The sequence below is a fragment of the Gymnogyps californianus genome, unplaced genomic scaffold, assembly GCF_018139145.2.
Source record: "Gymnogyps californianus isolate 813 unplaced genomic scaffold, ASM1813914v2 HiC_scaffold_40, whole genome shotgun sequence".
In the NCBI taxonomy this organism is placed as follows: domain Eukaryota; kingdom Metazoa; phylum Chordata; class Aves; order Accipitriformes; family Cathartidae; genus Gymnogyps; species Gymnogyps californianus.
In genome coordinates this window covers 409,774-437,178 of record NW_026114290.1, presented here as the reverse complement: position 1 = coordinate 437,178, position 27,405 = coordinate 409,774, and the positions used below count along the sequence as shown (strand labels likewise).

General features: G+C 51.1%; 4 protein-coding genes across 7 annotated transcripts; 1 reads left to right on the top strand and 3 right to left on the bottom strand.

The window, feature by feature from the left end:
* Positions 1-3,274: 3,274 nt before the first annotated feature.
* CHCHD5 (coiled-coil-helix-coiled-coil-helix domain containing 5) lies at positions 3,275-5,367 on the bottom strand. The gene is made up of 4 exons (XM_050914461.1): positions 5,307-5,367; positions 5,061-5,201; positions 4,722-4,873; positions 3,275-4,034 (listed from the first exon to the last, which is right to left on the bottom strand). Exons 1-3 carry the CDS (start codon positions 5,351-5,353, stop codon positions 4,723-4,725), a joined length of 339 nt encoding a protein of 112 aa, XP_050770418.1. The 5' UTR covers positions 5,354-5,367; the 3' UTR covers positions 3,275-4,034; position 4,722.
* A 180-nt stretch (positions 5,368-5,547) lies between these two features.
* ATP13A1 (ATPase 13A1) lies at positions 5,548-21,973 on the top strand. 2 transcript variants are annotated; one of them, XR_007768048.1, is made up of 27 exons: positions 5,548-5,880; positions 6,640-6,729; positions 7,038-7,228; positions 7,587-7,659; positions 7,987-8,142; positions 8,294-8,363; positions 8,982-9,088; positions 9,728-9,857; positions 10,139-10,194; positions 10,776-10,902; positions 11,177-11,314; positions 11,764-11,884; positions 12,518-12,675; positions 13,501-13,676; positions 14,061-14,171; positions 14,706-14,831; positions 15,159-15,267; positions 15,801-16,000; positions 16,383-16,479; positions 16,904-17,085; positions 17,409-17,523; positions 17,826-18,022; positions 18,468-18,610; positions 19,226-19,337; positions 19,590-19,733; positions 20,138-20,514; positions 21,726-21,973. XR_007768048.1 is itself a non-coding variant. In XM_050914455.1 (26 exons), the coding sequence occupies exons 1-26, from the start codon at positions 5,548-5,550 to the stop codon at positions 20,246-20,248; spliced, it is 3,573 nt and encodes a 1,190-aa protein (XP_050770412.1). In that variant the 3' UTR covers positions 20,249-20,815. The 2 variants fall into 2 exon arrangements, 1 of the variants encoding a protein (XP_050770412.1); XM_050914455.1 differs by lacking the exon at positions 21,726-21,973 and having other exon boundaries at positions 20,138-20,815.
* Positions 20,845-22,927, bottom strand: MVB12A (multivesicular body subunit 12A). The gene is made up of 9 exons (XM_050914459.1): positions 22,847-22,927; positions 22,675-22,770; positions 22,489-22,585; positions 22,250-22,376; positions 22,027-22,161; positions 21,743-21,825; positions 21,307-21,371; positions 21,175-21,225; positions 20,845-21,066 (listed from the first exon to the last, which is right to left on the bottom strand). The coding sequence occupies exons 1-9, from the start codon at positions 22,925-22,927 to the stop codon at positions 21,004-21,006; spliced, it is 798 nt and encodes a 265-aa protein (XP_050770416.1). The 3' UTR covers positions 20,845-21,003.
* A 125-nt stretch (positions 22,928-23,052) lies between these two features.
* On the bottom strand, positions 23,053-27,332 carry DSN1 (DSN1 component of MIS12 kinetochore complex). Of its 3 annotated transcripts, XM_050914456.1 has the most exons (11): positions 27,290-27,332; positions 27,164-27,209; positions 26,485-26,829; positions 25,968-26,041; positions 25,690-25,762; positions 25,221-25,308; positions 24,075-24,134; positions 23,823-23,894; positions 23,574-23,721; positions 23,378-23,465; positions 23,053-23,280 (listed from the first exon to the last, which is right to left on the bottom strand). In XM_050914456.1, exons 2-11 carry the CDS (start codon positions 27,168-27,170, stop codon positions 23,192-23,194), a joined length of 1,044 nt encoding a protein of 347 aa, XP_050770413.1. In that variant the 5' UTR covers positions 27,171-27,209; positions 27,290-27,332; the 3' UTR covers positions 23,053-23,191. The 3 variants fall into 3 exon arrangements, with proteins under 3 accessions (XP_050770413.1, XP_050770414.1, XP_050770415.1); XM_050914457.1 differs by lacking the exon at positions 27,164-27,209; XM_050914458.1 differs by lacking the exons at positions 27,164-27,209; positions 27,290-27,332 and adding an exon at positions 26,914-26,936 and having other exon boundaries at positions 23,054-23,280.
* Between the last annotated feature and the right edge of the window lie 73 nt (positions 27,333-27,405).

Sequence of the window (27,405 nt, the reverse complement as noted above, 5' to 3'; positions counted from 1 at the left end):
AAGTCCTGACACACTTAACTTCACATTCTGAGAGATCTAAACCAAGAAGAAATGGAGGAAAAACAAAGCAGAGAATTAACTAACCTAATGATCCTTGGCTTTCTCTTAGTTAAGGACCTCAGAACTCCTTGCATGCATTAATTAATTATCCCTCATTACTCCCCAGCCCAGTAGGTGTTATTTATTTCAGAGGTGAGTAAACAGAGACAGAGAACATGTCACGACTAGCTTCCAAGGCCACACAGAAAGACAGTGGGTAAGTTAAAACAGAAAAAACCTGACATCCAGTTTGCTTAACTACCAGCCAAAACGCACACTTGCCTGAAAACAAGAGTCGAGAACAATTAAAAGTGGGGAAAACACAGAACCAGGACACGGAAACAAAGCAGAGAACGGCAAAGCCCATGCCAGGAGACAAGAAACGGAAGGACTATCGTGACACAAAAAGACTTGTGTGAATGAAGGATCCTTTACAATAATTAACCCCCAAGTGAGAACGCCTACACAAGTCTGACGCTGCTTTCTTAACGGTTCTCAACCATCTTAGAACTTGGTCCTTTGGGTTCTTCTCCTTGGTACTGCAGGGCTTTAGTGTTTATTTCTGGTCTGGTTTGTGTTTGGGAGGATGCGAGAGGACCAATCTATCCGAATCCTGCTCTAAATATTTCTTTTCCCCCCAAGTCTCCCACTCTGGGAAATACAGGCTTATTCACTTATTGATTTCAGCCACTTGGCATTAATTTAGCTGACTCTCTTTGCAGCCTTTGGAGACAAAGCTGAACCTACCAGTTTGATTGACTGCCTGAGGACTTTTTCCCCTTGTTCAGCCTTATGCCAGTAACTGTCCTACTTCTAACGGCTTCCTGCACTTGCTTCCATAAGCCTGTCCTAATCAAACTATCATAATACACAGTATCATAATCTTGTGGCACAAGAAATTAAGAGGCGGCTACCTGGGTTCCCAATTCTTGCTTCATTCTCAGGTTTTCAGAGGTCTCCCTTGCCAGTTTACGCCTTGTGAAAGATACTGGAGCAACCGATGCTCCTTTTAGCTTTAACTGCTAAATATGTTCCCAGTGACAGGACCGAAAAAACAACAGCTGGATTTGGAAATAACAGCTTTTCCCGACACTCACAGGGACGCTTGCTCGCCCCGAGTATGTGGCTTTGCCTTATTTCCAGCTGCTGTCACGCCTCCAAGCAAGTCAGATCCACAGCGGCCCTCCCCTTATGTTTGTCAATGCCAGAAACAGCTGTAATTGCCATTCCGATTCTATTCCAGCAACCAGCAAGAGCAGGTAGCCCATGCAGTTCGAAAGAAGAGGAGAAAGAGCTGCAAAACTCCTGCTCCGTGCTTCTGACTTAGAGAGGTCTTAGGCCACTCTGCCTAAGTGAGAATTAAATTGATGAATCATGCAGTACTGCACATACAGCTACAGACTCCTTCGAGGCTAAGAGGAAAGCAAGAGCATACTCCCTGGCTACTTCTAGCACATCCAGTTGAAGGAAGGAAAATCGCTGGTATTCCTTTCACTTTTCACAAAGGAATTTGCCAAGTTTGCCAGGGCTACAAGTTGATTTAATCTAGAAACTTTTCCAAGGGAGCTGGTAAACTGAGGAAGGCAACACTTTCAGGTAGTGACCATGACCACAATACTTCCCTCCATGGGAAGGTTCCGTCATTCTCTGCTACGTGAAGTTATTTTACATTTACATTACACGTGTAGGGAAAGATGTGCATTCTTTATTCGGAATTAAACTTGCAGCTGCCTCACTAATATTTGCTCAGAAAGCATTTCTCTCCTTGATTGCACACGGAAACAGGATCTTCCCCCTCTCCGTAGTGAGTTTGGCTCATCGATGACAACAGCAAGTGCCTGGCAGCTCAGTGGTTAACGTGCTGGAGCAAGTAATAATGGAGTGGCTCAGGCTCCTGAGGAGGAGGAGGCATAACCGGGCTTAAGAGGGGGCCCAGCGCACCTTAAACATAATGAAAAATGGCTTTTCTGCTGACAGGCTGACATTTCAATACAATGTCAACAACATGTAAAGCACCTTCGCTCCTGTATAACGGCATCCTTAATAAAGCTATTCACACCACAGACATTTATGACTAATGGGGTGCTGCCTGGCATAAATAAAACTCAAAAGACTCACTAAAAATAGATTTCTCCTCCTTTTCGGGTAGCACTTGCCCCCTCTCTAAATTCATTTTGGAGCAAAGCTACCGTCACCTTTTTCTCCCAACTTTTCTGCCAGAAGATAAAACAGCTCTTTACATTTCAAATGCACGGTGTTTGATAAAAGGAAACAAAGTGTTTTCTGCAAGCGTGCACATGTGTTTTTAGACATGATCCCAGCATCTTCCTATGTTCCCATCACTGCTGAAATGCAGCGACCTCTGCGAGACAGACAACAGCAACGCCGACAGCCAGCTTTGCGATTCGGGCTCTGCTAGAAGCTGGAACAGATCAACTTAAATCTGCTGTCCCTCTCCCCAAAGGAGTTAAACTCTGCCCAACTGGAAAATGCCAAGCAATGTTTGCCAACCACCACAGGCTCAAAGGCGAACGCTTGGACTTACGCCTGGCTGAAAGAGGAATAAGGATTAACGTGTCCCAGGAAGGGGGTATGGACCCCTGGGAACCAGGTCAAAGCCGAGTTTCCTGGTCCATGCCTCACCCTCTCTTAGAGGTACAAAAAACCTGACAAACACAGCAAAGCTGTGCTGTGCTTTCAGAGAAGGACCCTGCTGGCGCTGTACACAATAGTTTCTGCATCTCATCTGCTCCCTGCACGCTTCTGGAAAATTTTGGTTTATGGTTCCCTGTAACTCTTCTGGAAGACCAAGTTCCTGCTCCAGACAGCAGCAAAGCTGTTCCTCTGAAGCTGCATTTGTATAACGAGGTCGGAGAAGCTCACTTCTCCTTCCTCGAACCTGGTCTCGAGTACCCCAAAGACTTTCCAAGGTTTGAACTTTCGCTGCGAGAGATTCTCAGTCCTGCTTAACAGACAGCACATTAAACAGACCTACAGCGACTTTCAGACACGGCACACTGGAGTAGACCCCAGGGCCCTAGCTCGCAGCGCCCCAAAGCTCTCCCTCCACAGACACGATCCCAGGTCTCATGAGCCCCGAGTCTTAATCCACTCCTCGTTAGACCATCTCCTGTTTCTTAATTTTTTTTTCCCCCTAGTTACAGCCCAGAAACAACCTCTCCTTAGAGCTGGGCTCTTTGTTCCCCCGTGTAAGAACAACGGAGGTGCCCCACCACCACCCCTGCATTGGAAGATCTCTGTTGCGCTGTCGATAAGAGCAGTCAGTGCTCTGAAATCCGCAGTTTTCTCCTGCCGTCTCTGCTGGTGGGAAGACTCCCTCTGCTGTTCTAAACCAGCAGAAGGCCCGGGGCTACAACCCCTCACGGCACCCCCAAAACTGCGAGCCGCACAGGACGTTTCCAAGTGGGTCAAGCTGGGACATTTACGGTCAGAGAAATGTCCCTGTAGTCGGTCCAGCTCAGAGAGCAGCTTCCATCATCAGTGGGAAAAGCCAGAACTGGCTTTGGATCCTGAAAAGTGGGTTTTTTTATTGGGACGAAGGAAAACATTGTGCTTAATTATCAAAGGAACTGTCGGAGAATACAGACGGCAGAAAAAGAGGTAAGGGCTGATTTTAGCTTTCAGTTCCTATTCAAGCACATCTGCAAGTTGCTGCTGATCCTTTGGTGTCGCTTCAACACAGTTCCGTGATTTATTTACTTATAAAGTTTTGTAGAGGCAACTCAGCAGACAAAACCCAGCGTTATCAGCACACAAGTGCCGACGGATCAGGAACGCTCTGACATCCCGGTCAGAGTCCACCTGTCTGCTGGAGACAAGCATAGTGCAACCAGGACCAAGAAAACCACATCGCAGGGCTGCGCTTCGTTTTTCAGAGGGGAAAAAACAACCCAACCAAGCATTGGAACGATACTCCACAGTACAGAAAGACTTTTCATTCACTCCTGAAGATGAATTTTAATTCCAAGGCTCCCCTATGAAAAAACAGCACAAATAAAAGCATCAGGTAGGCTCCGTGCGTATGCAGCACCCTCGTTATGAGGTACAGTAGATTACCACGTCAGGTTATGGAAGTACGTCACATTCAGGTGATTTCTATATGCTTAGTAACATGTTATTTACTTTAACATTGCTCCAGAGATGTTTACAAGATCTTTACCAGAGCTCTGCAAGCTGACGTACCCCAACAAAACCATTCTGTATATATTACTGTACAAAACCGATGACCAGGTTAATAGATTTGGACAAAATTCATGACTTTTACCGCAACAAGGCTGCTTTCATCCCAGAGCCTTTTGCCACAGGGCATCGGCTTAGTCCGACACTGAGAATGACCAACCCATTTGGAGAAATACGCTGTCGCATTCAGGTCCATAATGGCCACACACACAACACTTACAGCCCCTGACAATCCATGCCAATGAATTACCACGCTTTTAGCGTAGATAAACTTCCTGGCTGTGCTCTATGTTTTTCTGAGATGGGAAGGGAAGGTGGGTGAGAGAAAAACACGGGTCTGCGTGTATTCTGGGCTGTACTGTTCCACTCCAGCTGTTTAAACGACCAGCTCCCAAGCAGCCGTGGAGAGCGGCTGTCTGTAGGAAGGCTCTGGACCGCAGGTCTAGAGGGAAAGCGACCCCGCTCTGCAGCCCGACACTCACCTCACGTGGAGAGCTTCACCTGGTCAGCGCAGAGCAGGAAGGCGTTGACGTGGTCGCTGCAGTTCGTGACGGAGGCTTGGTTCTCCTTCAGACACCGCTCGAAGGCGCCGAACGGCTCCGCGCAGTCCTTGCGGATCTGCTGCACGATCGGGCTGCGAGATAACACCGGGCCCTCAGCTCCCGGGAGCCGCACGGCCCAACCGTGACAGGCCCAACTGTGACAGGCCCAACCGTGACAGGCCCAACCGTGACAGGCCCAACCGGCCTGAGGTCCAACCCGGTAGACCTAACCCAGCCCCAGCCCCGGCCCCGACCCCATCCCACCCCTCCCGCACTCACTGAGCGGCGGCGCAACGGGACATGCTGAGGCGGAGACGGTGACAATCGTGCTGCCAGGAAGCCGGGCTGGCGGCCACGCACTGCCCGTACTGCTCCATCTCGTTACGGCAGTAACGTGCCGTGATCTCCAGGGCCGCCTGCCTGCGGGGAGACGGTAAAGTTAACACGGGAGGGGTGAGTGAGGGGGAGGCAGTGCGGCCTAGTGCGGCCTAGGCCGGCCCGGTCCCCCCGCCGCCCCCTACTCACATGCCGCCGCCGCCGCCGCCACCGGAGCTCCGCGCCTCTGTGCGCATGCGCGGTCACTACTCCACCGCTGTGCGCATGCGTCGAGGCGGGGGGGCCCTCGGCGGGGCCGCCGAGGGCCCCCCGCCTCGACGCATGCGCACAGCGGTGGCGCAGCTCTTAAGCTGATCACTGCGCAAGCGCCGGACGCCCCGCGCGCGCCCCTGCCGGAAGCGGAAGTGGGTCGCTTGCCGTTTCTCGGAAGATGGCGGCGGCCGATCCGGCTCCCGGTCCCGTAGACGAGCTGGTCTCGTCGGTGACGCTTTACCGCCGGCGGCCGCGGCTCCTCCACGGCACCGTACTACCCTTCGTGGCGGGGCTCTACCCTGCCTGGTTGTGGTTGTGGGGACCGCGCGTGTGGGCGGCATGGGGGGAGGCGGCGGCGGCGACGGAGGAGGAGGAGGGCGGCCCAGGACCGGGCCCCGCGCCCCCCGAGGCCGCGTTGCTGGCCCTCGCCGCCATCGGTGTCGTCCATTTGCTGACGGCGCTCTCGGGGCTGTGGTCAGTGCACGCTCACTGCGCCCTCACCTGCGTCCGGGTGAGTTCCGGGGCTGCCGGTGCCGCGGGGCCGGCCACGCTGGAGAACCCTCCGGGGCTGTCCCCGAGCAGCGCGGGGAGGCTCCTGCCGTTCCCCGTGGGCTCTTCTGTTCTGCGGGGGTGGCTGCGGACGTGGAGGCGTTCGGTCTCCTGGGGGGACGAGGCAATATTTCTTGCGACGTGGCAGAGCCGCATCAGCCCCACCGGGAAGCTCTGAGGGAGAGGGGCGGGAGGAGGCGGTTTGCACGGAAACGTTTCTCGCTTTAGCTGGGCTTGGGCACGGTGGCTGCGTGCTGGCGGGGGGGGAAGGAGAGGTGCCTGCGTTTGGCAGGCCCCAGCCCCAGAGCGGTGCCGGGGAGTCGAGCAGCGTGTCTGCGCACAGGCAGCCTGGGATGAGTTGAGTGTTCGGGGATGGGGCCGACTGCCTTTGCGAGTGTTGGTCGTTCCATCTTTTGACGATGGACCAGATAGTTGCGGTTTTTGCAGTCGCTGTTGTAACCGTGTCTTACTGGCAGCTGTATATATCTTAACTGCAAGTGAAGTACTGAATATACTTCCTTTGGTGGTAGGGTACGATTTTGGGGATGGATTGTGATAATCGGAATGTCTTTGATGCTCACAACGGCTCTGCAAAAGCACCCGGCTGCAAAGAGCTCTTTTCTCCGCGTGTCTTAATGCGATCCGGCAAAGATTCCTCCCGACTCGTTGAAATTCAGGGTCTGTGATCCGCTTTACGAGGCGTGTCTTGTTTGCGTTTCAGGAACCTTGTCCTAAGAAAGCCACATTGGCTAAAGTTGTGCCAACCCCGAATAACGGATCGGTAGAACTCGTGCCACTCCACAGAGACCAGGTGAGGATACGGCTGTTGGGAGCAGAATTGACGTTTGTCTTGTGCCAGGGAGCTGCTATGTCGTGCTGTCAGCCTGCAGTTTATTACCTTTAAATTAAGTAATTAGGGAAAAATTAGCCACGGTCGCTCACAAGTGGGGATGTTAAAGATGGCACGGTGTTGCCTGGTGTGTGTACCACAAGCAGAATCATACGATAACTAGCGATGTAAGGGATTGGGGGTTCTTGCCTTCTTCAGGCCAGATGATGTTGGAGCGAAGCCTTTGGTGTGTGTTCAACTGCTTGGTTTTTTCTTCCCCCTCTCTGCAGGGTGAGGATGGGCAGGAGGCTCTTTCCTTTGAATTTCAGAAAATCAAATACTCCTGTGAGACAGACGGCAAGAAACAGTTTCTTCCTGTAGCTTTCCCTGTGGAACACCCCCTTTGTTACTACCAGAATGCCCGAGGCTATCAGGAGGACAAAGATATCCGAGCAGCTGAGAAGAAATACGGTACAAACAAGTAAGTTTTCCAGGCGCGGATCTCTCTTTGCCAAAGTATCCCAGTGTGTCAGGAGCAACAGTGTTGAAGCACGGTTCTAGTCCTGTTTTTTACATTTCAATTACTCCCGGCACTTGCTTCAAATTCCTTTAAGGACAGACAACAGTATCGGACCAAGGGGTTTTCGCCAGGGTGGGTTATAGATGGAAATTAATTGCGTATAACAAATTAACTGAAACAAAGTAACTGAAAATAGGGAGATTGTGGACATTCTGGAGTACAGCCTGGTCTGACACCAGAGGCTGCAGGTGGCGTTTGGGTTGGGCTTTTGCTGCGAATCGGGAATGTTTAGGTTAATAAGGATTCAATTCTTTCCTAGGGCTGAGATGGTGGTGCCGGAGTTCTTGGAACTCTTTAAAGAAAGAGCTACCGCTCCGTTCTTCGTCTTTCAGGTAAAATGAACAAACAAAAAGAGCTGTAAATACTTCTCCCTGCTAAAAAATGAGAGAATTCCTTACAATCCTGGCTTGAGAGCCATAAACCAGCTGGCAGCTTTCTAAAATCAGGAGGAGATGCTGTTCTTACCCTGTAATATTGATTTTACTTCTGGGAGTGACCCTCTTTCTCTCTAATGACTTACTGTGATTCTCTGTTTTTCTGGCTTGCTACAATTAAATGTATACCAACTTAGGTTAAAAAAAAAAAAGATTCGTAGAACTTGAAGGCTTTTGTTTTCTGAGGGAGATGAGAGTAACTTCCGTGTCATGTTCTCCCCACAGGTGTTCTGTGTGGGTTTGTGGTGCCTGGATGAATACTGGTATTACAGCGTTTTCACCCTCTCCATGTTGGTTGCATTTGAAGCTTCTCTGGTCCAGCAGCAAATGAGGAACATGTCGGAGATTCGAAAAATGGGCAACAAGCCGTACATGATCCAGGTAATTGGAACCAGAGAGGATTGCGCGTGAAATTTTTGATGTGGCTGTCTCTTAACTGATTTGCTGTTCCTTTTTCCCATCCTTTTCCTCTGATCCTTTTCCGGTGCGTGCAGGGCTTCTCAAAGTGCCTTTTTTTTTCTTTCCCCTACAGGTTTACAGAAACCGCAAGTGGCGCCCCATTTCCAGTGATGAGATTATTCCAGGCGATATCGTTTCCATTGGTAATGACTTGCGTGATGGTTGTAATCAAAAGCTTGTTTAAAATCAAATTCCTTCCGGTGCGTTAAGTTGTGCAGTGAATTGAATTAGGCATTAAAATCTTCACGGTCTTGGTTGAGTGCTTTTGAGGACTTCGATTCGTAGGTGTCACAATTCAAGGGTCCAAGAGATTAATCCTTGGGCTGGATCTCTTGGACCTGCTAGCTGTCTTGAAGAAAGGTAAATACCTGGATAAATCCGCCTCAGATTCTTCAGCTTGGAAGAATGGAAAGGGGAAGGGCAGATCTCTCTCTCACCCTGCTCTCCTTTTTAAGGCTGTATTACCCCAGGATGCGGTGCCAGTCTTTGAAGCCTGAACGGCGATAAGAACTAAGTGACTTGATTTTAAACTTTCCTGGGTCTCAATGGAGACCTAATATCCTTCAAACCCTTTCGGTTCTCAGCAGTGCTGAGGGGGTACGTGCCGTGGTAGACTTGGCAGCCCACGGGAGGTTTGAAGCTTCAGGAATCTCCTGTATCTCAGCTAAACTGAAGGAGAGCTGTCCCCTGCCAGACAAATAGTCAAACAACAGTCGCTTCTGCCTTTGAGCTTCTTCTCAGTTTTAATGTATTAATTGCAGGCCGATCTCCTCATGAAAATCTAGTGCCGTGTGATGTGCTGCTGTTACGTGGAAGGTGTATTGTAGATGAAGCTATGCTGACGGGAGAGTCTGTGCCACAGATGAAGGTCTGTGTGAAATGTCCTCTGTGCTGTCCCTTTGTTGCAACCTGGAAAAGGAAAAATATTCAAGCCACGGCAGCATTTGCGAGTGCAAATTAGTCTCTTTGCGTGAATGCTGGCCCAAGCAACCTGGTCTGTTTGTTATCGGCTCCCTATCAGTGATTGATGGCCTCTGGTAAATGAGAAACAGAAATGTCTGTTTTGTCTGGCGATGTCTCCAGCCTTTGGGTCTGAACTCCGTCGTGTGGGCATGGCATCGCCCTCCTACGCATTCCCCAGTCTGGATTCCTTTGGCTGGGTAGAGGTGGGAGGAGGAACAAGTGTAAAGCGCTTCAAAACCCTGAATCTTCCTTCTTTTTGTGCCAGTGGGTGACTTAAAAATGATAAAGTAATGCTTGCAGAGCCGCCCTTGCTGAATTCAGTGGGCCAAGGGTGAACTAGTTCCCCGAAACCAGAATTTCCACAGGTGCCAGGCTCTAAACCCAGACCGATCAGGAGCTGAATGGCTTGCGAAGGTCTAGATTCAGTTCAGGCCGCCTTCAGCTGAAGTGAAGCCGAGAGCATCTTGTGGGATAAGAACAGAAAGGAACACTTCAAGTTTACTTGGTGATAGCTGTGAGTCTGAGACTGAACGTTGTCCTGCAGGAGCCTGTGGAGGATCTCAGTCCAGAGCACGTCTTGGACATGCAGACAGATTCCCGGTTACACATCATATTTGGGGGAACAAAAGTGGTGCAGCACATCCCACCCCAGAAAGCCAGCACAGGACTGAAACGTATGTACCTGCGCAGATTCCCCCGGAGAGGGCATGTCGTGCGCTCACAGATTTATTTTAAATGGCTTGAGGCAACTTTTGGAGGATGTCATTGAGTCCTTCTCCTCGGCCCTGTCGCTAACGGGTTACTGTGATTATTAGACTGCTGTGATACTCTATAGAAGTTGACTACGTCCCCTTGTAAGTGAGAGGAGGGTGTAGCTTCAAGTATATTCTGTCTGTGATAAGCCTATAAAAGATTTCCAGTAAGCTTACTGTCTTCATTCCTGCTCCTGTTCCAGCTGTCGATAATGGGTGTGTGGCGTATGCTCTGAGGACTGGCTTTAACACATCTCAGGTAAGATGTGAACGTGCCTTCTCACCTCTGTCTTGTCGATGATGTTGGTTGTGTCGTTCAGCACTTCGCTGTCAGGAAATCCTTATGAAGTACAGCAGTGATAAAATATAAATCAGGGCATTAAAATTACTTGTTGGTTTGGAAGAGGAATAACTAAGGCTGGTCTCTTCTCTGTGTGTCAAATAAGCAGTCTGATGTTTGATGCAGAAGCCTGGGAGGCAGGATTCAGGGTTCCCGTTGTGACCGGCGATGCTTTGTGTATACTACAGCTCTTAGTTATCCCTGTTTCTGTAATGATAATTGTTGGGAAAGGGCATGTGAGTGTGTCTGTAGAGACTGGAGATACGAACATGAGGTTTTTCAGTTGAAAATTGAAGACTGCTTCAAAGAAATCATCAACTTAAGTGACTTAGGAACAGGTTTGGGTCTTTTAACAGATTAATTACAGCAATGGGAATAAGTTTCAGGCTCTGGCACCAAAACACCAGAGTGTAATTTTAAAATTGGGTTTCATACATATTTTTAACAAACTACTGCATGCTGCAGAGATAGCTTCTTGCACTGAAGGCTGTTCTTCTCAGGGGAAATTGCTACGTACAATCCTCTTTGGGGTGAAGAGAGTGACAGCCAATAACTTAGAGACCTTCATTTTCATCCTGTTCCTGCTGGTCTTTGCCATTGCTGCTGCAGCATACGTCTGGATTGAAGGTGAGATTTCTTCTTGCCTCTTCCAGGTCTCTACACAGGACTTGTACCAAAGCTTGTGGGAAGGACAGTTGACGTAATTTCTGAGAGTTACAATAGCTGGGTTGGGCTGCGCCAGTGTTTCAGTGTAGGGGCCCACACTACATTCTGGATGCTTTTCTTGCCCTCCCACAGCTCTTCCTAGGTAGGTGAGCTTCTTTGTGGTACTCATCTTAGTTCTGTGGGGCGCGCAGTCTGAGGAGGAGGAGATATACAGGTCTCCCGTCTCATTCCGTAGGCACCAAGGATCCTAGCAGGAACCGCTACAAGCTCTTCCTGGAGTGTACTTTAATACTGACTTCGGTCGTTCCACCTGAACTTCCCATCGAGCTCTCTCTGGCTGTCAACACCTCCCTCATCGCCTTGGCCAAGCTCTGTAAGTACCAAGCCTAAAGACAGAAACAAAAATAGGACTGCTTGCTTGTGTCTGGAACTGTGGGGACGTTGGTGAGGAAATGAGTGTGAAATTACTGTAGTGTCCTCAGTTTCTACACGGTGACAGTATGGGTTTTGGAGCTGGTGTATATGAGGGGGTTTAAAGCCCAAAGAACTTAGGAGTTGTGTGCTTTAAAGTGGGTCCTAAATCAAGTGTAGGAGGGAACTGCTTGCTCGAGAGCCCTGCAGTTCTGCATTGAGCAGGTTCTACAACTTGGTGTCTGTTCTGCTTTCAGATGCCACAGAAACTCAGAATGGGGAGTTTCGGGTTCACTAACTCTATCAGAGCACCGTGTTGATAGCTCCTGTCCTGTGATTAAAGCCACTGAGCATCCTGTCCCGGCTTTGTTGTAGCTGATCGCTCACGGAATTTCCTCTCCTCTCTTCTAGATGTGTACTGTACAGAGCCCTTCCGCATCCCCTTTGCAGGCAAGGTTCAAGTTTGCTGTTTTGACAAAACTGGCACATTAACCAGCGATCATCTTGTAGTGAGAGGAGTAGCTGGGCTCAGGTAGGTGCTGGGTGATTTTCATTATATGATTTGCTGTGGTCTGGGCTTTGGGCACTGTGGGAACTCCTGCGGCACAAGTGCAATCCCATTCCAGTGAGGAAGAGAAGATAATCAGGGATTCAGAGAGTGAAAGAAGTGGATTGAACTGGAAGGAGAGAGGGTTGTTGGTCTCTGGCAACGACACTTATGGGCTCAGGACTTGTGAATTTAATTGTCTTGGGGGACTTCTTGCACAGGGTTTTTATGTAACTGAGATCTTCGCTGCTTCTCTGTGCAGTAGCATCCTGCCTTCTCTTCCACTGCCACACTGAACTGTGCTTGAAGGCTGGATGCTGCAGCAGAGCGACATTTGAGTCCTTTGATTCTACAGATGCTTAAATGTGTTAGTTCAGGCCGCTATTTCGAGTGTTCCGCTTGAGTCAAGTTTGCTTTGGAGGACTGGCAAAAATTATGGGCTTTGGCACTGTTTGCAGTTGAGACAGCGCCAGATTTCCTGTGGCTTTGATCTCACCATGAGAAGCTCCGCTGTTTACTGTATTAGAGTAGGAATTTTTGGCTGGGAAAAATTCCAGAATTTGTCTGAGATAATGTGAATGGGGTCTGTTAACACGGGCGGTCTTTTTTATGCTGCAGGGATGGGAAGGAAGTGACACCAGTATCTGACATTCCTGTAGAAACCCACCGAGCGATTGCTACTTGCCACTCGCTTGTACAGCTGGATGATGGGACGCTGGTGGGCGATCCGTTAGAGAAGGCAATGTTGATGGCTGTGGACTGGACCCTGACCAAAGGTAAAACCTATTTCCAGCTCCTCCCTGGCCGATACCTGAGCCCTGTTTACGTATGCTGTGGGTTGTGGGGTGGGGTTTTTTTGGGGGGGGGGGGTGATGATGATAACACTGTTTTTGTCAGTTCTGAGCATGACGTTATCTAGTCTATGGAGATTTCCTATGCCTCGTGCCAGCTTTCTGCAAGGAGTGAATTCCATCTGGTATGATCCCAGGAACTGGTTTGGGGCAGTGGAAATCCTTGTACTGCATGTCTGAGGGACGACAAATAGTAGAAGTCCGTTCTCAGGACTGCAGATACTGCATTCTGCAGCTGGCGTGCTCAGGTTGGTGTCTAAAAGGTCTGATTGTGCAGACTCGGTAAAATCGGGGCATGACTAGCGCAGATCACAGTAGTGAAAACACGACAGCGTGGGTTTTAGCGTGGTCTGCGGGCAGTCTCTCTGGAGGCTTTCTGCTCTGCTTTCTTGTCTTTCACATACACAGGCAACTAAAGTAGAGATCTTCCAGAAAAATTGTATACGTATCCCACTGAAACCCACGCTGTTGTGGTTTTTGCTTCTGGATTTTTACCTGTGATGATAATATATGCTGTAAATGCACCTTGCAACCTCCTGGGTAGCTGCTCATATTAATGCATGTAGGTGTTCTGATCGATTATGTCCCTTAATTGTTGGCATGAGAATTTCCAGCTCTGTATGATTGTATCTGAAGAGAGGAAATTCATATGATCTCGGTGACCTATGGGTTCCTTTGGGACCCGAAGGGAGGGATGTTGCTTTTGATACCGAGAAACCTTTCAGGATTTCCTGATCTGTTTGTTTCCAGATGAGAAAGTTTTCCCCAGAAGTATTAAAACTCAGGGACTGAAAATTCACCAGCGCTTTCATTTTGCCAGTGCCCTGAAAAGAATGTCTGTCTTGGCGTCGTACGAGAAGATCGGCTCGACTGATCTCTGTTACATTGCAGCTGTGAAAGGGGCCCCAGAGACGCTGCACAAAATGGTGAGCGCATCTCTCGAGGGGAGGAAGGGCCTTCTCTAGCACGCGTGCTTGTCCCTGCCGAGTCTGGAACCTGAATGACGTAGGGATTTCATCCTGCAAAACGGCACGGTGAACCCGTGCCTGAAAACAAACTCCACTGGGGAGTTTCAGTCTAATCCCGGTGAGATCCGAATATCTCACCATATGCGTTCCTGGCCCTGTTGCTTTTGCTGGCAGCAGAGGGCTCAATCTGGGGGATCTCCTCTTTTGCCCTTGATGGTGAGGGACCCTCCCAAAGGCGCCTCTTCTCCCCTGTTTGCGTATTTAATGTGAAATGCTGGAATGTGCTACTGAATTGTGTTTGGAACTGTATTAATATGATGCTTTTCCCCACACCTTCTCTAGTTGTCTCAGTGCCCGAGCAACTATCATGCTGTCCACACGGAAATTTCACATGAGGGGGCAAGAGTGCTGGCCCTTGGCTACAAAGAACTGGGGCACCTCACGCACCAGCAGGTATATCTGTCTGTTTAATCCTTGAAATCGAGCTCCCGGTAAAGGAAACGGAGATGGTGTGAGGAGGGCTGGGGAAGAGGGGGTCTCTTTTGGGATGTGGTTCCCCAAGGTTGCTGTAAGCGTGTTGTTTTTATGATCTGGATCTTCTGGGAAGATCGCAGCCTCTGCGTTGTGCTCCCATCTTTGAATTCCTCTGCGTTATTGATCAATACTTCTGTTTCCCTGTTCGTAAAGCAGGGTCAACTATTTCCTTGTAACAAGTGAAGAGGCTTAGCACTGAACTCCTTAGCTGTGAACCTGGTTTCATGTGGGGATGGGCACGTGTAACTGTTTTCAGGGCTGTCTCTGTGGAGTTTTGTGCCCAAGAAGCCTTTCTTCTAGAGCAGCTGGGGATGGGCCAGGGTTGCTCTGTGCATCCCAGAGCACCAGTTGTGTTTCTAGTGATGCTTGGATTGCAAGGAAGCACCCTTTGGAAAACAAGATTGCTGCTACAAAGCGGCAGGTAACACTCAGCTTGCTGATTTGCTTTGGCAGGTGCGAGAGATGAAGCGTGAAGCTTTGGAGTGTGATCTTAGATTTGTTGGATTCATTGTGGTTTCCTGTCCTCTCAAAGCTGACTCCAAATCCGTCATCAGGGAGATCCAGAATGCATCACACCACGTAAGCGTCAGCAGCATCCTAGCCTTCCTGGTCGCCATGGTGTTTGGGATGTGGAATTTCAGTACCGGAAGCCTTTGTGGAGAGAGGACAAAGGCTTCCCCACAGTGAAGGCAGGGAGACCTTGTGGATATGATGTTATTTTTGCGGTGGGATTTCCCCTGGCCCAGAGAGAAAGCCTTTCTGCAGGGTGCTGCACAGAGCTACGTCTCATAGGGAATGTCACCAGCATCTGAGCTGGGCAGAACCCTTCAGCGTAGAGGAGACTGGCCGTGAAGTGCCACTTGCCCACCCAGAACTGATTTTTGACCCCTCTCGCTTTCCCCTCAGGTAGTGATGATAACAGGAGACAATCCTCTCACTGCCTGCCATGTGGCCCGGGAGCTACACTTCCTCCAGAGGGAGCACACCCTCATTCTGCAGCCTCCTGTGAGCAAAGGTAAGCGATCCCTTGCAGGAAACTGTTCGGTGTTTCGGAGGACAGCAGCCAAAGCCTTGCTGGGGCATTGTGTCAGTTAGCCACATGCTATTAGCACTGCTGCTTGGTGCTGATAATGGAAGTGACTCGCTTTCCAGAAGCCTAGATAACGCTTTCTCCTTTGCCCCTCTCTTCTCTGGCTTGGAGTACTGTGCAGGCTACATACATTCCTCTGCCAGCTCTGAAACCAAGCCGTCTGAGCACCAAAATAACAAAAATAACGGCGGCTTGAAGGCCTCCTTGCTGTGCGGGTTCAGAGGCCGTGCGGGAAGCTGAGAGCCGTGTCACTGACTGCAGGGAAGGGGAGTCCACGTGAAGGCTGTACCTAGCTGGGAGGTGGGCATGTCGCTGTCCTGAGAAGTGGAGGGTCTTGTGTCCGTAATGCTGAGGGGCTGCGAACTCCAGGCTCAGCGTCTCATGGGTGGCTGGGAGTATTTCTCACAGCTGGGCACCTCACAGGCACGCTCATGTCAAGCTCGTGCTTCTCTTCCCAGGCTCCAGCTGGCAGTGGCAGTCCATCGATGGTGCTGTCGTGCTCCCAGTCTTGCCAACCTCCTTGCGAGAGCTGACACAGCGATACGACCTGTGTGTAACTGGGGAAGGTCTCTCTCACCTGCAGGCTGTGAACAGACAGCAGCTGCTGAAACTCATACCGCACATCCAGGTGTTTGCCAGAGTGGTGCCAAAGCAGAAGGTGAGAGATTTCAGGTGCTTTAGTGGGTTCCCAGCAGGGCTCACGTGGTGCCTGGGAGCCACGTAGATACTAGCACATCATTAATGCTAAAGCTGTTTTCGGCAAAGCAGCATAACTTCTCCTGATGCCCAAGCCAGCAGGCAGCGAGAACCGGAGCTCAGGATGTGCCACGTTGTTATCCTAAAGAGTCCTGAGCCCGCTGGCCCGTTCTAACTCTGCATTCCTAAAACAGATCCGGAAGGTGAAGCTTTTGGAGTCTGGCTGTGAGGCCAGCGAGTTCCTGCAGAACAGAAGCCCTTCACCAAGACATGTAACCCAGCGCCGACGGCAGCGTATCAGAACGCACGGGCTGCCAATTCTCACTACGCCTTTCTTTTTGCAGGAGTTTGTAATCACTACTTTGAAGAGCCTGGGCTACGTCACGCTGATGTGTGGGGATGGGACCAACGACGTTGGAGCTCTGAAACATGCAGATGTGGGTGAGTCCTCTCACATGTGCCCCTCTCCGAGTTTGGCTAGCGTTCCTGAACACAAACCCAGTGTTTGTTTCTCTGGTGTTTTGAGGGCTGGGATCGATCTGACCAACATCGTTTGGTGGCATAAACTAACATAAAGAAGAAAGATCTCTGTGCTGGTGGAATACCCGCTGTGTGTGCACCAGCAGGCAATGGGAATTAGCTGCAAATGCATTTTCCTAGAAGGAAGATTCTTCCTAATTTTTTTTTTTTCCCCCCTAAGCTTTACTGCAACAAGTGTAACATGTCTGCAGTCCCTGCGTAACTAGCCTGCCTGCCTGACTCCAGGTGTAAATAGCAGTTGGGATCCCTACTTGGTGAAAATGCTCTGCCGGGAAAGGGATCACAGCCCTTTTTCCCTGCAGCTAATGTTTTTACATTCCTCCAGGAGTGGCACTGCTGGCAAACGCTCCCGAGAGACTGCCCGAACGGAAGAAGAGAACTCGAGACGGACCCAGCGATGGGAGGCCTGCCCTGCCGCCGATGGGGAGTGGGGCTGTGAAGCCCACCTCCCGCGGTGCCAAGCACAGAGTCATGTCCCAAAGAGAGGAGCAGCTGGCCATCCAGAGGGTTGGTAACTAGCTGTTTAAAAGCCTGTTCGCTTAGCCTTGCTCTTCAGTCCTCCTCTGGTTTACTGCTAATTCCTGAGAACTGGAAATGGCGGGATGTACTGGGAAAAGATCAGCTTTTTTGCTTCTTATCCTAAAATAGCAGAATGGATTTGGGCAGAGAAGGTGCTGCTTTTCCAGCCGGCCATCAAGCTAATGCTGCAAGCGTGAAGGCTTCTCAGCCTGCCCTTGGAACGGGGGTGTGGGAGAGGATAGTAGGAGATCATCTTCGATCCAGGTTGTGACAGAGGTGTGCATTTGTATCTTTGTCCTGTTTGCCCGCAGGAGCGGATCAGTCAGGTCCTGAAGGATTTGGAAGAGGAGCGTGTGCCAGTCGTGAAGCTGGGTGATGCCAGCATTGCAGCCCCCTTTACCTCCAAGCTCTCTTCCATTCAGTGCAGTAAGTGCATGGTGGGAGCTGAACAGTTGGTGTGCATCTCCGTGCGTCCGGCTTCCCCGAGGGGAATAAGTCTAGATTTGAAAGAAGCCAAGACAAGAGGGCGTGGGGTGGTGAGAAATGCCCCCAAACCCACGGCTTTGCCGGCTTTTTGTGTGGAGCAACCCTGTGGGGGTTTCTTGGATGGGGACACAAGCAGTGAGGGGTTAGCTTCCCTCTGTACTGCCCCAGAAAAGGAGAGGACTTGAGGGACAAAGCCCCAGAACCTGTTTTGTTTCCAAACGCTGCTTCCTCTTGCTCCTTAGTCTGCCACGTGATCAAGCAAGGTCGTTGCACGCTAGTGACAACACTCCAAATGTTCAAGATCCTTGCCCTGAACGCCCTGATCCTTGCTTACAGCCAGAGCGTCCTCTACTTGGAAGGGGTGAAGTTCAGTGATTTTCAGGCAACTCTGCAGGGTCTGCTGTTGGCTGGCTGCTTCCTTTTCATCTCCAGGTCGAAGGTAAGGGGAGGGAAGTGCCTTGGGACGGTGACTGGTCGATGTCAGTCGTATCAGGATTACTGGAGTGCCTCCCGCCAAAAAAAGCCGTTTATTTTAATAAGTTAACAGTCCGCAATGCTGGAGGGGCTGGGGCTTTTTTGTTCCCCTGGATTTGGGAGGCTCCTGAGGCCAGCGCTTGCTTGAGGGAGCATCTTGTGATTGCAGGCAGGCGGCTTTGTTCAGGTTACGGGAAGAGGAGGTGGAAGAGGTGGGAAGGGCAGTGCAGGTAAACGGTTCAACTGAGGCTGTTACTTGCGCCAGCTAAGCTGTGAGTCTCGTGTGTGCGTGAAGTGGAATTCTTGCAGGCGTTTCCTGAGAAACACAAACGTTAGTTGGATTCTGCTGGAAAACTGCCTAGAGATGGTCAAAACCGTTCAAGTCAACCCTGCTTGCTTTTCTTTCCCAGCCTTTGAAGACACTTTCTAAGGAGCGCCCGCTGCCAAACATCTTTAACCTCTACACAGTCCTGACAGTGCTGCTGCAGTTCCTCGTGCATTTCCTCAGCCTCGTTTACCTGTACCGCGGTGCCCAGGCACGCAGCGATACCAAGTAAGCGTCTCTTCCTCCAACGCTGCAATGTTTTCTCCGATTGCCGCTAAGCAGGAGGGCAGCGAGAGGCCTCCCTCACCCCAGCGCTCTTTCTGTGAACGCTTTATCGAGCACGCCAAGCATTAGGAGTTTAATGTGTTAGACGTGTCCAGAAAAAGCATTTCTGAGTTGTACATCGAGTGCATCGGCAGGCAGCCCAGCGTGGCAAGGATACGATGGAACTGGTGGGAACATGGTCTGTGAGATGTTGCGGTTCCAATGGCTTACTGTCCCCGCACTGGGAGGGGAAAGGGAAATAGAAATAACGCCAACGAGGTGGATTATTGGCAAGTTATAAAGAAAAACACACAAAACCCTCATTTTTTTTCCACTTGATTTTTATTTTATGCAAAAGAACCCAATGATTACCTGGGCTTGCAGCATGCGCAGCTCCGCGCTCACCCGTGCAAGCACGTTTGGGTCAGAGGCGGGGCTGCTGCTAACGGGAGCCGCCAAAGCTTGGGAACAAACTGGTGTTGCCCAACAAAACTTGCACGTAGTTTAAATAAACCGTAGTTTAAATAAACTGGTGATTCTGAGTCCGGTCCACTGATCTCCAGCTTTGTTCCCTTTTAGACAGGAGGAGTTTGTGGATCTGTACAAGGAGTTTGAGCCCAGCCTTGTGAACAGCACTGTCTACATCATGTCGATGGCAATGCAGATGGCCACGTTTGCTATCAACTACAAGGCAAGCCATGTTTAAGTCACACCTCCAGCAGCACCAGAGAAGCGATTTGGTAAATTAAGGTGCAATAATACAAAACAACGTTCTTCTCTAATGACATTTTGTCAGTGCTCCGCGGGGGAAAAACTCCCTGTTTTGGCACCAAGTTGGAACGAGCCAAGCGTCCCAAACTGCGTCACGAATTGCTCCGCATCCCCTAGGCTGAAGGAGTTACAGCCTCACCGCTGCTCACAGTTTCTCCCTGCTGTGTTTCAGGGCCATCCTTTTATGGAGAGTCTACAGGAGAACAAGCCTTTACTGTGGAGCATCGTCCTTTCCGGACTTGCCATCGTGGGCCTTCTCACGGGCTCTTCGCCAGAATTCAATGAACAGTTTGGCTTGGTAGAAATCCCTACGGAGGTGAGCAGGCAGCGTTTCTCTGCGCCGACTGAATTTTACACGCGGTTTCCAGTGGGAGAACAGGTCTGAGCCTGTCTTTGGGAACTCTGGCGGAATCTTAAAGGTTTTTAGCAGAATGTCAGGCAGATAATAGCTGACAGGAGCACGAACTACCTGAGTAGTTCTAAGTGAGAGGATGTGGTAGCGATCCTGCTGAAGTGTCGGGGATTTTTTACAGCATGCTGTGAAATTTTTACAATTTAGCCATTTTTACAGCACGCTGCGAAAGGAAGAAGTTCAAGCTCTAGTTCAGCAGTTGCTGCCGAGGGCAGTACTGCCTCGTGGGGCAGAGGCTCTGTTCCGTGGGGACAGAGTAACTGAAGAGAGGGAGGAGAGGGACTAACGGGTTGTCTTTGTTTTCCTAGTTCAAGATGGTGATCACGGAAGTGTTGCTGGCTGACTTCTTCCTCGCCTTGTTAGTGGACCGAATTCTTCAGTTTCTGCTGGGGAGCGCAAAACTTAAAGTGCCTTCCTGAAACAGATTCCGAGGCCCTCGCCCCCAGCAGCGCTACGCGAAGGACAGCACCCAGGGCCGTGTTTCGCCATCGCAAGAATCATCTTTATTTCTTTTGACAATAACTCTGATCCTGTTCAGAAACAGGCGTGGGGAAGCTTTCTTCCAAATCATGCGGAAACCACCTCTGTGAAACAAGACCTGACTTTTTAATGTTTCCAGGACGTACCACCAACTGTCGGGAGTTTTGTACTGCCCTAACGTTTAAGGAAACGTTTACAGAATTTGGTAACTAAAATCAGAATCGATGTATTTTGAAACGTGTTTGGAACTTCCTTTGTGGGGCTGAAAGCTTTGTGATGTTTTTAATAGACAAGGAGACCGAGTGCAGGAGTAAGAACAGCAGCGACCCAAAGGTGAGGCCGAGGGGTAGGAGTTCTTACACAACAGAAACCCTGTAACCGCCCTTGCAGGAGGTAGCGTTCAGAATAAAGAGCTGCAGTGTTGACGAAGCGTAAGGAGAACAAACACTGCCAGGAACTTCTGTACATTATGCTGCTGGACGTGCCAGCCCTGAAGCCCTGTATTTCAAAACCATTACAAAAATATTTTGGCAGGTGAGAAGAGAAACACATTTATTTTTCTCCCTAAGCAATTCCTGTAATCGGCTATCGATTGTGTTTCTTCAGGTACCCTGAAATTTAATCTGAGAGAGGGAGGAGCTCAGCCCAGCTGGATGTCTGGCTGCAGTTGACATCCTTGAGGTAGACTCCGGTGCTAACAAACGCTGGGTGGGAGCCTGGCAGCGGCCGTCCTTTCGACCACAAAAGCATAATTGTACTGAAACCAAAAAACAATCGGTCAGGACAAGACACTGGTATTTGAGAAATTCAGAATACGACCGCTGTCCACCCCAAAAGAGGTGCCTGACCAAAGCAGCCCGCTTACCTCTCTCTCGATATCGGCAAGCGACTTAACATTCAGGTCTGCAAGGATAGCCTAAAAAAAAGACATAAAATATTTCTAATTAAGACTAGTTATGAGGTAGGACTAAGGACAGCAGCTTAAAGGAAGACTCACGTTACTGCCAGAACTGAGCTTGCTTTCGAATTTGGGGTGTAGTGTGAAAGGCACTCCATCCATAGCTGGGAAGAGAAGTGAGAGATGCTTTAGGAACATCCCGGGAGCTGCTCTGGAGACACACAATTACTTAATTGCTGCGTAAAGCAGATGAGTGGAAGGGGACACCTTAGCACCCAGAGAAGAGAGTGAGCAAGGTGTCAGTGACGTCTTTTAATTCAAGCAAGGCATAATTTTCAGGAAGGGAGAAGTCTTTAAGAAAACCTTCCTCTCAAAATTTAGCTCAATGCCAGTCTTTAAAGGGAACAACTGTGCAGAAGCACTTGTGTATGAACCAACTATCAGCCTACGTTTTGATTGTAAAGTACCCCTTAAATACGGATATGCTTGCTTTATGCAGCTTCCTCGTTTGATTCCAGATGGAGAAACAATTTACCTGAGAGGCCGTAGATGTTGGAGGTGTCATACAGAGATTCGTGCTGAGAAGCACGTTTGATGCTGCATCGAGCCACGGGTGACCTGCAGCAGATCAGAATTAATTAATGGCCCTCACCCGGAGATGAGATCACCAGCACGCAGCAGATAACGAGTCCCAGATCAGGGGAATGGAAACCACGAGGTGGCACCAGCAGTCGCAGGATTTATTTCCAGTCCCAGACTGGTTCAGGTAAGACTGGGAGAAAAAAAAAAAAAAAAAAAAAGAAATTAATGTTTACGTACTTCTGGTCCGAGTCAGGGGACTGGAGCGAGAGCTGCTTCAGGCCTGCGCTGATCGTCCGCAGCTTGGGGACGGGCTGAGGGCTGGATTTCAAAACCGGCCCTTTTTTACACCAGACGGCAAAACCACCCATTTCCCTAGGGAAAAAAAACCCAAGAGGCTTTGGCCGCGAAGGGCAGGAGCGGTGGGCAGGAGCGGTGGGCAGGAGAGGGCAGGACCCCCTACCCTATTTTCATGTAGTGCGGGAGGGCTTTGTTCTTGGAGCTCAGCTTGATGTCGAAGACGGCCGTCTCGGCAGTGTCCGGCGGCAGCAGCTTCACGTACACCCGCTTTTTCCGGGAGATGCCGGTCCCTGTGGGGTGGGGAGCAGGCGACAGGACCGGGACGGGACTGGGGACCGGGCCCCGCCATCACAACCCCCTTCCCTGGCTTGGGCTCCCCCCGGGGGCGGGGGTGACACTTACGAGGCTCCGGGAACTCGGGGGCACGGGTGTAGCCGGCGGGCTGCGGGCTCCGGTCGCTCAGCACCTGCACGTCGGTCACCACGGGCCCGGGAGCCGCCTGGACGGGACGGGACCTCGGTACCGGACCGGGCACAGACACCCCCCTCCCTCCCCCGGGGCTGGCACCCGCCGCCCCCCGCCCCGCACCTGGGCTCCGCCGCCGCTCACGCACAGGTACCCGCCGCCCTTGTGCCCGAAGCCCTTGCCCAGGTTGGCCGCCGCGCCCTCCACGGTAACGGTGATCTGCGGGCACACGGGGAGCGTCAGGCCGCGATGGAACCGGGCGGCGGTGTATCCCCCCGCTCCCCGCCGCGCCTACCACGGTCCAGCCGGCGGGGGCCGCCTCGGGCGTAGCGGCCCAGGCCACGCCGGTGAGCGGGGTCTCCTCCGCCGCCGCCATAGCCGCCGCTTCCGCCCCGCGAGTGGCGGAGCTCCGCCCCCCCCTCCCCGCTGCTGAGCAACCATTGGGCGGCGCAGGCTACGGCTGCGACGATTGGTTGGCGCGGTCTGAGCGACGTGCGCGCCGGCCACTAAACGGTGATCGACTACCAGGGCGCCTTCAAACGCGGAAGCGCGGGGGAAGCGGGCACCGGGAGGGCACCGGGCTCCCACCGCCTTTATTGATGGCAGCACCGACGGCGCGGCCCGCAGCCCCCCACCCCGCTCAGCCCTCCGGCGGCGGCATCTTCCTCGGCGGGGCGGCGATCAGCTTGCGCACGGGGGAGTTCTCCAGCTGCCGGAAGGTCCTCGTGGCTGGAACGGGGCGGGGGGGAGGGCAAAAACACTCGTTAAGCCCCGTTAACGACCCCCACGGAGGCTTCCACCCCCGCCCCGAGCGACTCCCGCTTACCGAGCTGCTCCGACAGGCGCCGGAGGTATTGCTGGCTGTCCTCGCTGAAGGCCTGCAGCAGCTTCACCGCTTGCTGTAGTTCGTCAAGCTGCAAAACCAAAGCACCATAAAAAAAGACCCCCCAAAAAAATAAAAATCACAAAATCCTTGCCGGGGGGTTGAATGTTTTTCCCTCGAACAGCTGAGAGCAACTCACCACAAGCTCCATGCAGCTCAAGACCTCCCCCTGGTCATCCAGGAGCTTCTGGTAGTTGGGTTTGCTGCCAAGGACTGCGGCCTGCGACGTTTGGAGGTAATTCAGAGGCTCTGCCCGTCCTCGATTCCTCTTGCACTCCTCCAGCTGCCTGCAAAACAGAAGTCGTTTCTCTGTTAGGCAGGGCTGATGGCATCATTTCGTTTTCTTTTCAAGCTGTAAGAAAGACGGGGGGCGGGGAACAATCCACACCTGGATATTTCTTCAGCGCTTTCCTGGTGGCGCAGTAAGAGCTGATCCCAGGACTGACATTCGGCAGCGAACCTGCGGAGTGAGAGAACCGGTCTGTACCCCAGCGCGTTCCCTCTGTAAAGCCCAACCACAGCGCAGGCTGGGAGAAAAAACAGCTAAAGAATTAAACACACCCAAAAGACCCTCTAGGAAGAGGTGTCCAAACCCGTATTGGCGTCGAGAGCCGCAGACCATGCACACGGTCGATCTTACCTGGCGATGTACTCCTTAACTTGGGCCACTGACTCATCCAAAGCCGAGTCCAGTAAAATCCTAAAGCACAGATATAACATCAGCACAATATAGGGAGAGATATACGTTCCACATGCGTATCACAGAGGGCTCTGGTGACTGTTTGGTGCTTATGTAGTGTAAATGCTTAGAACTGCAGAATACGGAAGAGAAAAGTCTCCTCAATCTCCTCAGTGAAGGTCACGCCCCTCTGAGTATTCGCTGTACTGGTTGTCCAGTGAAATCAGCCCCAAAAAATCCTCGTAGCCGCCGGCAAGGGGGTTACTCTTTGCAAATTTACTGATTGGGCAGGCCGTAAAGCAAAACCAGAATCACAGAATGGTTTGGGTTGGAAGGGACCTTAAAGATCATCTCGTTCCACGCCCCCCACCATGGGCAGGGACACCTTCCACCAGAGCAGGCTGCTCAGCGCCCCGTCCAGCCCGGCCTTGAACGCTTCCAGGGATGGAGCATCCACAGCCTCTCTGGGCAACCTCTTCCAGTGTCTCGCCACCCTCACAGGAAAGAATTTCTTCCCAATACCTGATCTAAACCTACCCTCTTGCAGTTTAAACCAGTTACCCCTCGTCCTGTCACTGCGCTCTCCGATAAAGGGTCCGCCCCATCTTTCCTGTAGGGCCCCTTTAAGTACTGGAAGGCCGCTATAAGGTCTCCCCAGAGCTTTCTCTTCTCCAGGCTGAGCAACCACAGCTACATATGATCCCCCAAATATATGATCCTTATTATCCATGTGCATATACCTCTGATTTTTATATATATTTATTCATTTGTTTAATAGGCAAAATTTTATTTGGTCTTTGACTTAAGAACCGCTCCCCTCTCCAGATCCTCCATGTGTACAAAGGGATAATACAGTGGTTTCTTTCCCATTTAAAAGTTTCACCCCCTTAAAATCTGCTGGCACATCTGCACATTAGCCCAGATGAGGGAAGCCAGCTAATTAAAACGTTTAAATGAACCCAAAACCTTTTGACACAACTGGGTGAGGAAGGTTTATGCTGGTAGGGTGAGGTCCTCATTCTGTGTTCCGGCTCCCCGCCTCCGCCCCCACAAGCGGTACGACTCCCTGCTGACACTCCACGAGGGATGAGTTCGGCGGGTCCTTACCCTTTAGGGTCTTCTACGCAGCTCTTCAGCGTTCCGTCTCGTTTCAACTTCTGCAGGTATCGCTTCAGGTCTTCTGAAACCGAGTGCACTGGAGATGAAGACAAAATAAAACAGGAAAAAACAACGCTCGTACCCACTGCCTAGAAAATTAGTAATACTGAGAAACGAAGCTGTTTCCTAACCTGCAGCTACTGCTCTGATTCCTTATCAGAAGGCATTCTAGTTATCACTTACGCTGTTTCTAAAGGAATAACTCATCTCTGTGGCCACGGTTTACTTTAGTGTGTCCATTTGTCTGCCCTCCCAGAAACTGTGGTCATGCACAGCATCTTAAAAACATCATTCCCGTATTTTCGGCTGCGCCCACCCCTTCTAGAAGACAGCTGGTTCCATTTCGAGAGGATGCTAGGGAAGGGTCAGTATTTTTAAGTTCAAGATTACCCTTGCTGACACAAATAGCACGCCTTACCGTTAGCTTTGAAAGCCTCAGGGCTAAAGCCGTCAGTCTGCTTCAAGATGTGTTCGAGCTTCTGTGCAGAAAACTAAGAGAAGACGGAAAAGAAGGTCTCAGCACCCTTTCCCGAGTTGTACGACAAAGCTTGTGGGAGGATTCATTACTGAAGGAGAAAGGAGTCCCTCCTTCCCCAGCCCGTATTTCACAACTCAGTTATACAAATCAGAACATATGTTTAGTGACAGGAGAAAGGCAAGAGAAAAATAATTCACTTTTAAAAGAGAGGACCTCACCTGGAAACTGGACAACAACAGCATAGAAAGCCGGTCTATCTCTGGCAGATCCAGGCTAATTGATTTGCTTAATTCTGAAAAAACAGAACAAAATTGTTTAAGAACAATTAAATTCACACGAAACTGCAGATGACTGGAATGTTCCCAAAAGACACTAAAAGCTGTTGTTGTATAGGAGTGCGGTTTGCAGGATATGGAAGGAGCAGGGAAAAGAGGGAGAAACAGAGTTCCTAACAAGGAAAAGTCACGCTTAAGGCTCAACCGTGGAACTAAAAAGCCAGAGACAACAAACCGCTGGTCTACAGAAGCTGTTAATGCTGCACCTCCTTTTAACCTCAAGTACTTGGACCTCCGAGACCACTGCCAACACGGACGCCTGTGGCTACTAGTTTGGAATAACGCAATTATGCCTTAATATCCCTCAAGGTCGTGCCACGAAATTAAATTTCGGCTTGCTGCGGGCTGCCCTACAAGTTTCTCGAAAGAGCTTGATAAAGGGAAGAAACGGAGCACGTACCAGTGACATCTTGGTGAACAGGAGGCAGAGATTTTCGGCGTTTTGTCCCCTTCAGGCTCGAACGACACCAAGAGCGACGCTTGGCTTGAGGCGTGGTGATGAGTGGTCTCGGGGACAAGTTAAAAGAATTCAATGTATGGTCTTTCCTGGGACTGCTTCTCCAGGGAGACAGCCTCTTGGGACTAGGTCCGAGGGGGCTTTTCCTGAGGCTGGGACTTTCGTGGGATCTTTTCCTCATAACCGCTCTGGTCGTCTCATGGGGACTAACGTTCTTGCTAACAGCAGTTACGTCAGGTGGCTTTAGGAATTGCTCAGGATCCGCTTTCTTCTCTCCGGGGTCAGGATCTGAGAAAAACAGATATAATCAACACATCAGCAGGGTAAAAAAGAGAGAAAAGAGTCTTTCCCAGGGATTCACAAGCACTGAACCTGTTCTTTGTGCTTTGCTTTCTAGCTCGGAGCAACAGCAGCGCTGACGTGCGATGGCTGGATGACCGCTTCACAGCATCCCAAGACTGCCGGTGCCTCCGGTTCTCCCTTCCAGCACAGAGATCCTTCTCCCGGGCCCCGGGACGGCCCCCACCGGGGGAGGGTGCAGCCGGGCGGGGTGATGCTCGGCACCGCTTAGCCCTCCCCGCTCCCAGGCCCGCCGCCTCTCGCTGCCCGCGGCCGCCCTTACCTGACATTACACCTTCGGCCGCAGGGCGGGCTCCGCCGGGGGAACGCTGAGGGGAAAAACGGTTACGAAGCTGGCAGCGAGGCCTCCCCTCAGCCGAGCCGGGCCCCCCCCCTCCTCAGAGCTCACCTCCTCCTCCGACCCGCCAGACGGCCGCGGTGGGGCGGCGAACGGCTCGGAGCTCCCGGCCGGCTCGGAGCTCCCGGCCGCCCCACAGCCGCTCACCGGTCGCTCCGCCATGGCGG